Source organism: Atta cephalotes (genome assembly GCF_000143395.1).
Source record: "Atta cephalotes unplaced genomic scaffold scaffold00003, whole genome shotgun sequence".
NCBI classification, from domain to species: domain Eukaryota; kingdom Metazoa; phylum Arthropoda; class Insecta; order Hymenoptera; family Formicidae; genus Atta; species Atta cephalotes.
The window spans coordinates 6,443,665-6,455,514 of NW_012130067.1; the positions used below are offsets into that span (position 1 = coordinate 6,443,665).

The window sequence follows — 11,850 nt, forward strand, 5'->3', positions numbered from 1 at the left end:
CGGTTACGTCGTACGTTACGGTTTTCGTTTGGTTACGGTACGGTACTAAGTAACGACGTAAAAGGTAAGTAACTACTCGGTCGTCGTCGTCGACTACGTCGTCTCTCTCTCTCTCTCTCTCTCTCTCTCTCTCTCTCTCTCTCTCTCTTTCTTTCTCTGATACATATACATATACATATTCTCAATGCGCTGCTCAAGATTCCTCTTGGAGAACAAGACTGAACGCGCGCCTTATACTTCTGCTCTGGCGGAATTTTAATTCACAGAAGTTCTCGTTCGCGTACTTCTTATTCACCGTGCCGTCGACGACACTGTGAAGTTCATCGGCATTTTTGTCAAGTTGCGAAATTTGCTCGACGTGGAATAGTAAGCGAGAACGCCAAGAAAATTATTATGAGGAATTCAAAAGAAAGATCGACAGAGAAAGAAACTGAATTTCTGTTGAAGGCGTTGATACAAAATTCAACTATCACCTTTGAAATATTGTAAGAATATTTTTAATAATGCATAATTTTTAATAATTTTAATAATGAAGTCTACTTCAATATTTGGTAATGGTTTTTACTTTGCAAAAGTAGAGTGGTGTTAGTATTCAAAATACACAGGCAAAATGAAATCTTTGTATCTGCATTCGTATTTTTGGATTTGAATTTATAATGAAGTATTTTTTCTTTCTTACGAGGTTGGGCCATAAAGGACACTGTTCCTTGCTTCAAGATGCATGAGGTACTATCGCCTCGACAGACACCACAAACGTCTTCGACGGCGGTAGATTCCATATCTAGATCACAAGGTATTTCCTTACATACACCCCCGACGCAAATGTCTCGAATGCCTCTATAGCACGTCGTACCATCCACTACTTTCGGTCTCAGCGATGCCACCAGATTAGTATCACTTATGCAGTAAAGTGCGCAGGGGTTTTCGGATGCCTTCAAGTCTGGGAAAGATAAGTCACGAAGTCGACGCAAGGCTGAAGATCACTTATCGCCTCTTATTACCTTCAGGAAGATTATACGCTATCCAACGATGAACTTTTCCATCTTCCGGAAATACCCAGTTGTTGAATTCGGCGCACTGCACGTCGCGAAACGAGGGTGCGCCGATTTCACAGGGCTATAAAGAAACTTCAATGTTAGTTTCGCGTATGATAATTTTCTGCTTCCAGCAGCTTTACATCAACGCAGCGCGTTTAACATTTTGTTTCCTTACTTTAAAAGTAACACAACTCGTAAAATTACAGGAGTTTTACAGAAAAGAGGAAAAAACTATCTTTCAATTTAACAGAAAATTATTGACTAATTAAATAATATTGGCAAAAAGAACTTTTAGAAATATGATCAAATGTCATTTTTGTAATTTTAGTTTCACAATCCTTAAAAAGATCATCTTTCTTGAGTTGTGATAATTTTAATATTCTACAAAATTATAACAAATTTATAATAAAAAAATCATTAAAAGATATAACTCGATATATCAGAACAATTCATATTTACTTTGATCAGCTAAAATGATTAATTAAATTCAAAATAAAATAATTTCTTTTTCAAACTTTTTTGATCATTAAAATTGCCTCAATTCTAAATTTGTTTCTGTAGAAAATTCTTTTTATTTACAAAAACGATGTAACTCAAAATGTGTCACTCTTGTAGAAGATATAATCTCTTTGAAAGATATTATAATCTCTTTGAAAACTTTATGAAAGACACAAGTGCTTAGTGCTTTGATGGATGAACCGTGAAATTAAGTTAGTTTGCTTTTGATGATTGATAGAATAATCTTTATAATCTTTAGCTAACTCTATTAATGGTAATAACTTGAAAATCATATTTTGTAAGTTGTGTCACTTTTGAAGTAAGTTAACTAATTAAGAAGTGATTTTTCATTTTTGCCTGTCTGAATTTCATTGTTGTTAGCTTAAGCCTCGAATTTTTTTCTCCATAATTTAACGATTATTATATTTTTCGTATGTCGCGTAAAATTCTTTATACCAAGAAAGCAGTTCTTCTCAATTTCTGTAACAATCTCGTGGAAGATGCAATCGTTCGATAAATCGGACGTTCACTCAAAACCGCGTAAGTTCGCGCTGCGCTTACTGGAAATCGTTTACCAGCACTCTCGAAACTAACATCCGTGGCGCAGATTTTATGACGCTTCCTGACACCGATGCAATAAGAGCCGCCTTTAGATGGAGATGGCTGGTTACATTTTCTTACAGCGTGCGCCACGCCGGAGCCGCATGTCCGCGAACACCTGCTCCAAGACGACCAGGCGCTCCAACCACCATCTGTGATTCCAGGTCGTTCTCCTACCATTAGGCACTTCATTTGGTAACACCACTGTAACATTCGTTAACCTCGACATCGCGGTACCTGAACTGACTTATGTCACGGAAAATGAGAAGGCACGAAGGACGGTCTCGGGGAGGATTACATTATAAACGAAACTAAATGATGTACTACGTCCTTTAGAAGCGCGACGTGGAAATTTATTATGACCTGCAGGAAGATATTCTTGCGCTTCGAGAGATCTTCGTCTTGTTCCATTAGAATCACTAACGCTATTCCCCAACGCGAATAATTATCGAGTCCCTTTACGATTTCTGCAATTTTAAATGTACTTAAAGCTGCTTAAATGTCTGCCAGATGAAATAATATTCCCTCCTGTCGTTTCGTTGCAACGTATCATAATTTTGCTCTTTAAAAATGGTTATGAAATATAACGTACGTATTTACCTTTTATTTAAGGTAATGCATGCATTGCTCTTTATTTAAAGTTACTCGCTATGCGAATATTAATTATTTGTAATGATGCGTGCTACTCTGCGCGTAGTTACAAAAATAATATTAATCCATGGATGTATCGCATATTTAATATGCATATATTCAAATAAATATATATGGAAATTCATGCACTTTGTATCTCCAATTTCGCGGCTCATTATTTTATAAAAATTCTTGAAATATCTCGTCATTTCATTGGAGGGAGGAATAGTTACTTGAATTAATATTAACTATCTCGCTTTTCCATTTAAAATATCCGCATTAAAGTATACGCGAGCTCGCGACTCCGCGATAACACGCAAACGCATCAAACCTGTCTTCAGCTGGTGATGAGATAATTGTTCTTCGTTTTACAAACTGCAATTGCGCATCTATTTGTCTATTTCATTCTACCGACGATTGCATCAGTTGTTGTGAAGTGGCATGACAAACAAACTGCATTTTTACGCACGTAGGTAGATCAATCTATTTTCGCAGTCGATGTTATCGTTCCGATTTCAATTTTTTAAACTTTGCAATTCTGTATACACCGTCCAATTTTACTCACTAAATTTCATCGGTAGGAAATTCGTTTTTCTTTTTATCATCGAGTTTATTTAAACGAAATATCAACCATTCTCCTTTTTTCTTTTTATCAATATTTGAACAGATCGTACGCATGCTTTAAAAAGATACATATCTTTGTCTTGGATGGTTTTATTCGTATGTAGATCCTCTTGAAAATGTTTTATTTATAACTGAAGTTTTTATATCTAATAAAATTTTTCTAATTAAAATTGTACATCTTCGTTGATATTCACATATTCGCAAGATCTGCGAAATTAAAAGTCATCCGTTTTTGATGCTGGTCTGATTTATCGTGAATAGATATCGACGATCTGACTTTGTGCGGAGCTCCCTCGAGTAATTAGAGATTACTCGCCGAGCAGATTCATGAGCTTCGAGCACGGTAGTGTCCGACATGGTAGTCGGTCAACTGGTCGGCGCTAATGACTCTCGTCTACGCGCTTCGACGCTTCAGCACGCTCGCTTATTAACATTATCATCCAAATCTGATATTTCGCTGATGTGTGATATTTGGACACTGAAAGTGTAAGGTCTCCCGGCTTACGAATCTTACGCGCACCTACATTCTATCACGTTTTACCGAATTCCTTTTGTAACATCATGTAGTCGCGCATGCTTGACCAATCACCAAAAACATTTCAACTTGCCTTGTTTCGATTTCCGAAATATCCGTGATTCGATTTAAAACATATTTTATCTGGCAAGATAAAGAATTTCTATGCAAGATACGAATTTCTATGCGTGCTCGATTATTTTTATGTAGTTCCTTTTTTATTGTATTATATATCGAATTCATTTGTCAAATTTAAAGACGACTTTTACATTTTTGAGAATTATGAGAATATTGAGAGCTCCTTGGATAAATTCAAATAAATTCCTTTATTATCAAAATACAAATATAAATTTCATATTGACTAGCCTTGCACTGCTTTATAATTTGCATCCGATCTTTACGTTTTCTTCAACTGAGTTTCTTAAATTCATTCGAGTAAATCCTTTTAGTTTCTCGTAACAAATTTTCACATAGACTACTTTGTAAGTTTTCTAACTTATTATTAAGTTTGAGATAAATAATCTTTTAACTTTTGAAGTGTATTAGACTTCTATAAGAAGTTGTGCTTATTAAACCAAAGGGAAGAAAAAAATGGCTCTATGAAAGTTGCAATTTTTTATATACTCGCAAACGATTATTATGAAAGAATTTACAGTACAATGTTAGCTTGACGTACTTTGTGAAAATGTGATTGCTCGCTTGCAATCTTTAACATCTTATCTTGCCGCGCTTTAATTGCTACCTTAAGGGTCAATGAAATTTAACTAAAGAAAACTGCCTGAAACTGGTTTTAATTCTGAAAGGGCACGACTTACGGTTAATGGCAGATTGAGTTTTTTTTAGTTTTCTACTATATACTCTCGTCATGTCTTCTTTATAAGATACTTAAGCTGTTCCGACATAATGGCTTCTCGGTGAAAGGTCCTTGAGAACCTTGATTAATTGATTAATATGTAATTTTTCTTCAAATCTGTACTTTGATATACACTTTTAAGGCTCTTGAAGAAGAAATACTTATTCATCAGTTATATTCACGAAATATCTTGGTGAATAATGTATTGAAATAAATTAAAGTGAAGGTACATAATTAATTATTATAAATCTTTAATGAATCAATATAACGTTAATATTTGAAACAAAGGAAATATTGAAAAAAATCGACAAGTATGTTTTTCTAAAATGAAATTGTCAAAACTTGAAAAAACTATCGAAATAAAAAAAATAAATTACTGTAGAGAATTAAATTAACGAACAGTTCAATTAAGTTACTTAAAAGATAATAAGTTTAAAAATTTTTCAAAATAATTTTTATCGTGTTATCAATAATATAGCTAGAATCAAAGAATAGTTTTATAAATTATTCTTCAGTTCTTGTAATTTGTGGATCTTAGTTAGATCATCTTTCGTGCCTTATTTTATGCTCTTTATTCACAAACAAGTATTTACCCTCTTTTCGCCACATGGGGTGCCCTCAGCGGGTGGTTTCCTGCCAGTCACGCAACCTCTTCCGGGGATGGCGCACCTAAGGGTTTCACAAGTCTGAAAACGGGGGTGAGATCGTTTCAGCTTAGTAATTTTTAGTAAGACATAAATAATCATAAATGAGTTTTAGTTTATACTATTCTATTGTATTTATATTAAATTTATATTACGTACATATAGGTTCTTATTTTTATTTTTCTTATTATTTTTAAATGATATTGCATGTTACTTTCTCAAATTTTTTCATTTTTTTTCTCAAATAGCTCATAAAAATATGTGTGTATATATGTAACTATATGTGAGTGTCTGTACATTGAGCTCGAGTTTGCTAAGTCGAAATGACTACGAGAATCAGTCCATCTCTGCGAGAGTCTCATTTTAGTTAGATACGTGTCGATCGCGATATTGTGCCGAGATATCGCGAGTTCTCCAATCTCTTATCTGACGCCATGCATAGTTGGAGAACGTATTTTCCTAAACGGATAAGGTAGGCTGCAAAAGCATCGGTTTGTAGATGTGAACGGCAGATGGTGCCCGTTTACGGGCGATGTGGATCCGTAAGCCCATACGTTAACGCGTGTATTATCGCTTTAATAAATTGACTGGTTGTCGCTTAATACTTTCACCGTAAGAAAGTGACGACTGCGCATGTCTAAGTTGATATAGTCGCTGTAGCACAATTGAATAAAATAACATACACATAAATTTATGCTTTTTTTTCTTGTTAATTTGTTGCCTTATTTGCGAATTTATTGTTAAAACTCAGGAGTAGTCATCTTTCTTTTATGATCATCTAAAGTATTTTACCTATTTGAAATCACTATTACTATTTTACAATATATTGTATATTATATCGATTGTTTTTTTTTATCCGACTTGTTAGTATTTGAGAACATTATAGGAACATTTTAGAAACAAATTTAATCACATTTTCCTGAAAAAATAATCTAAATATTAAAGGGATCCAAATATTAAGCAGATTAAATAGCTTATTATGATAATACTTTTTGTTTGTTTCTAAAATACAAAAATTTTAATTAATATAATGTTTTTTTATGAGAGTTTTTGATGGAATTGTATATTTAAAGATTTGTAAAGAATAGTTATTAAAAAAGAAAAAAATAAATATTAAATAGTATCCAAACGAAACAATATTTTTTAACAATTCACTTTTTTCGTTATTGGATTATAAAAATACCTCTATATATAAACACTTCAGGCTCGGATTAATCGATTTGATATAAATAATGACTGTGCTAACTTAAGTTCAGGCATTGCTTGAACAAATAAACAAATCAAAATATAAAAAACATTCTCATTTCTTTTGTACCATTTTGTTGTTATTTCTTTTTATTAAAAAAAAAATCATTCCCCAAATACTCTATATTAGTATAATATTCTGAAGTATTAATTTTATTGAATATCTTGAGAATCCTGTTTTGTAAATTTGTTATGGTATATTGATTAAGTAATTCAATTTTGTCTCTCCAATTTCAATTTCCAAAAAAAAAAAAACAATTGCTATTCCACACAATTCTTTAGATTTGTAAACTAAACAAAAATCTCGATAGATTACATAGCGTTTCGCGTATATTACATTTCAGTTTGTAACATCACTTGGTGGAAATATATATGGAAATATATATATTTCGTTTTATTATAATAAAGATTGATTAAGATTTTAGAAACAATATTTGAGCTTCTTGCTTTTCTCCAAAATCGTGCTCTCGTTAACTGAGTCTTTTTTCTGTTCCAAATTTTCGTTCTCTTATCACGAAGACAGTGATGAATTTACGATCGGCGATCCTGCGTCTTTTTCTACTTTATCCCTTGAAATATATTGCGATTTTTCATCGTTTTTTCAACGTTCTATATTCTATTATTGTTTTGTATGAAGAAATGATTGTTTCTTCAAGGAAGAAATTACGCTATTATTTTGAAGCTTAAATTAAAAATTGATTGCAAAGGAAGAGTAATATTATATATATTAACCGAATGTTTATTAAGCTGGCACAGTCTCTGCAGCACGATCGAATAAAAGAAATATAAAAGAATTATAAAACATGTGCGTAACTTTAATGCTTTTTGTTGCTAATTTGTTACTTTCGCAATTTTATTGCTTCAAATTGATAGAAATAGTGATAGTAGATTATTAATTGTAATTTAACTTTGAGATATTATTGTTAATGAATTTTTACTCATACAGTTTTTACCTGTAGTACAGTTTTTGTTATTAAAATTTTGATCTCTTGAAATAACATTAAGAATTTAAAATTAAAGTTCATTTTTTTGCATTAAAATAATGTTAGTTTAGCTGTTCTAATTTTACACTCATAAGGTAGACATAAGAAAATGTAAAAAAATTCTTAATTATATGGATATTTTCACCCAGAAAAGTGTTATATAAAATATAAGAAAAATATAAGTAGCATTTCATTTATTATGCAATTATTTGGAATAGATTCCGATTGAAATTGTGTAATTAACCTCTAGATTTAGATTCTATTATGTTTTCTAGGGAAAATTTCGATTGGAATCTATTCCGATAATTCCATAATAGGTTGCCCAGGGTTAAATTAGCACAGTCACGATGTCTGTTAAATCGCCATAAAATCATGAATACTGAGAAATCCATTTAATTGAATTAATTAATTTCTTGGTTGGATATGAGCAAACAAATTCTTGCATTCGATTATTGTACATTTTATTACTTGTTTCTGATAAAGGTTATTTACAATAACCAAATGTTTTGCTTCAACTAAATTATTTTATTGTATCAGTCAAAGATTTGTTTGCCCATATTCAAACAAGAAATTAAATGATTCAACTAAATGGGTTTTTCAGTGTAAGGCAGCAAAAAACTAAATCTATGTACGTTTTATTCAATTGCATTGCAGTGACTATGTTAACTTAATAAAGCTTGCTATATTGAAAAAAAATCTTAATTTCAAAGAAATATCTCTTTGCTTGTGTTCAAAAAAAATTATTTCTTTGGATTAATTAAAATTTTTTTGAAAATCTCAATATCTTATTTTCAAAGAAATTTTCATTGATCCAAAGAAATCATTTTTTTGAATACTAGCAAAGAGATATTTCTTTGAAATTAAGATTTTTTTCCAGTGTACGCAACATTACTTTTTCGCAACGTTACATCAATAATCTATGCGTATAAACTTACGACTCCCATGTCACATTGCCGAGCATCTGGTCGATATCGTAACCGGCATTGATCGTCACCGTTATACATCACGCCTGGCAACATTTCCGCTGCAGGAAAGTGATGATCCTGCGGCTCATCTTCTAAGCAGAACGCAAGACCTTGCCTGAAATCAATCACTATTCTATATTTCACATTTCTGAAATTTTGAATGGACACACAAATTAAATGTCACAATGTGTAAAGCATACTATTACTCATCTATTTACGTGATACAAGAGAGAGATACAAGGGCCTTCTTTATTATACGACTCTTCAATTTTGATACAGAGTATTTTTAAGAAATTATATTGTTATGAAATTTTCTTTGTTATTTTCTTCGGAATTTTAATATAATTTAATTTGATATAATTTTATAAATTTTATATCATATTTTTTATAATAGAGTCTTGATTATTCAGAGATTTTAATTTTGTCGATAAAATGTGAAAAAACCAGAATATCATTGGAACTTCATATTTGTTATATGAATATTTATAGTAAGTTATGGCGACCGTTCACCGTCGTGTTTCATATCGCGGATCACCGTTGAGTTCCGCGAGACAACCAACGACATGGTTCTTAATTTAATTTAAAATTTACGGCCGTAGATCAGGCTCTTTGTACCTACTCCACTTCTAGAGAATGTATAGAGTAGATGAGGAAAGCAATTTTGTTACTGCGGACTTTAATAAAGCCACCAACGAAAAAGCAACAAGCATTAAGCTCACTCGATGTACGAGCGCAGGTAGCGTCGGGAACATTCGGACCATTTTTTCGTGATGTACATGTCGCCGGGGTGCATAACGGTGGTCTCCACGTATCCGTTTCCGTGATAAACTATACCAGGACAACCGTTCTCCCGCTGCACGTCGTGGGACATACCCAGGCTGGATAATGAGAAAAAGAAAATCGGCTTTCGGAGCGGAATATTTATTGGGGCACGCGCACGTCGTGTTGTGTCCGGACTTGCTCTTAAAAGGTATCTCGAGGTACACGACGACGAGAAGTCGCTTCATACATTAAACAACGCTCTCGACCGTGACTTATTTACGACGACGCCATGGCATACTATTATTTCCACTCTCGGGCAAAGAAATGGTCTTTAGAAATTTATTTCGCATTTTTTCCCCGCTGCAGCGCGCTGGCGAAGCATGAAGGAATCAGTCGATAGCGCAAGCAACCGTGGGGAAGCGGGGATGTATTGAAATGAGAAAAATATCTGTTTTAAAATGTTTCTCTAGTTCAAATAATGGTATATGAAATATTGCAATTATATTATGTTAATATTAATTTCGTTGTTTAACATGATCAGTTTGTACGAGATTAATGTATTTACACGTCCTAGAATTACTTGATTTTATTTCGTTTTTGCGGCGTAGTATAATTATCTGAAATTTTTTCTGTACCTAATTATGTCGGAACGGATAAAATTAATTACGGGCTTACGTGTGGCCTATCTGATGAGCTATATGATAACCGGTTGGTAGACCAGCGTCTCTCACAATGGCTGCACCTCTCAAAGGATCGCACGTACCAGCAATCGTGGATGTACCAGTAAAGCCACAGAGCTTTCTCGAGACACAGATATCTAATCTGATAAGTTATCGTCAAAAGGGTGAGTGCCCGTAATCTCGGGATTAAATTGAATTTCCAACAGAATTGCTTGTGCCGCGTACTTGCTAATGAGAATCGCGCAATCGTGATGATTTGGGTGGGAATCGTCGCCGGGATTCATGGTGTACTGCCATTCTTGGAAATGCTTCAACGTTGCATTCGCATCTCGATTTATTGACAAATTCATCTGCGTTGTATTCAGTACAATATTGGATTGGCACAAATTTAAATGGTGTGAAAAACGATATCATCTATATTATAAATTCGAATATTTTCTATTCGCAAAAAAAAAACGTATGTTTATTATTGAACGCGTTGAAAGTAAAAGAGATTTATCGCTTCGATAAAACAATAAGTTCTACTTTAGGAAATATTTTTATCCCGTACTCTTTACCTCATTTTCCTTCACTTCCAATCTTATAATTCTTACTATGGTCAACTGCATGTGTATGCCTAGACTGGCGTCGTGAAACAATCCTGCAGCCTGAGAAAAGAACTCTTATATCTCTTATATCGATGTGAATTAACTTTAATCTTGGTTCAACTTACTTTTCATTTTTTTCTAAGAATTTTTTAAGAATTAAGAAAAATGAAGAGTAAGTTGTGAACTAAAATTAAAGTTAATCTATATTACATTAAGATTTCGTAAAATTTCTGGAAGCAGATTCATAACATTTTTGGAAGATTTTCAACTTGCCATATTGAAGAGCGTTAGTATGTAATTTTCAATATCGAACTCTCTCTCTTTATAATAGTCCAACAAAGATTTGTCCAATACTACCAGCAATTCTAGGGTGTACGACTTATTGTCGATTGATCTTGCAGGCATTCTTTTTTGCGGGTTTAAAGCACGCTTGGCAACGATCTTAGACGTTTCTCCAATGACGCTGCAAAGATTCTGCATGGCATCATCTTGATACTCATCTGGGCTTCTTTTATACACGATATGTGGATGCTCCATTTCTTTGATAACTGGCCTAGCCAGTGGTTCGATCATGTACCACGCGTGCTTTATTTTAATGTATCCAACCTGAAAATTAAAATAGTAAAATATAGTTCTTAAAATTTACAGTTGATTTGTATTTGATTAGGGAAAGAAATTAATGAATCTTACAAAGTTCTTTGTTTAACTTTAATCACTTTCCTTCTGCACTTATACTACATTTAAACAATTTCAGTACACTAACATCTTTCTAATAGGATGTCAGATTAAGCGTCAAATTATTAAATTGCTCAATTTAATTTGTGTATTACTATTGTAGTTTAATTATGTTTATATGTTTGAAAAATTATTTTGACGCACAGTTCAAATGACTACATATTTAATATGTAACTTTAAATACGAAGCGCCACTACGGTCTGAATGTTATGTTGAACTATTATATGTATTCAGTTAAATGAATTAATTTCAGAATAATAATTGCGTGCCGATGTGGTTGTTGGACTTAGTCGCAATAAGTTTATTACAGTTTTTTAAGATTAAATTTGGGAAATTTGGGAGGATTATTAATATTCAGATTGATTGCGTTGAAAGTCCGACAATCATATCAGCATGCAATTATCATTTCTGAAAATAATTCATTTAAAATTTAAATGAATATATATATATATATATATATATATATATATATATATATATATATATATACTAG

General features: G+C 32.6%; 1 protein-coding gene across 1 annotated transcript in view; it reads right to left on the reverse strand.

The window, feature by feature from the left end:
- LOC105625784 (A disintegrin and metalloproteinase with thrombospondin motifs 6-like) overlaps positions 1-11,850 on the reverse strand; it is a 44,274-nt gene that overhangs the window by 3,326 nt on the left and 29,098 nt on the right. The window contains exons 2-11 of the mRNA XM_012207102.1: positions 10,896-11,228; positions 10,593-10,682; positions 10,261-10,385; positions 10,031-10,177; positions 9,313-9,471; positions 8,564-8,708; positions 5,350-5,442; positions 2,130-2,339; positions 1,002-1,116; positions 680-940 (exon numbers count right to left, since the gene is read on the reverse strand). Of these exons, the coding sequence (XP_012062492.1) occupies positions 680-940; positions 1,002-1,116; positions 2,130-2,339; positions 5,350-5,442; positions 8,564-8,708; positions 9,313-9,471; positions 10,031-10,177; positions 10,261-10,385; positions 10,593-10,682; positions 10,896-11,228 (1,678 nt within the window). The remainder of the gene's footprint in view (positions 1-679; positions 941-1,001; positions 1,117-2,129; positions 2,340-5,349; positions 5,443-8,563; positions 8,709-9,312; positions 9,472-10,030; positions 10,178-10,260; positions 10,386-10,592; positions 10,683-10,895; positions 11,229-11,850) is intronic.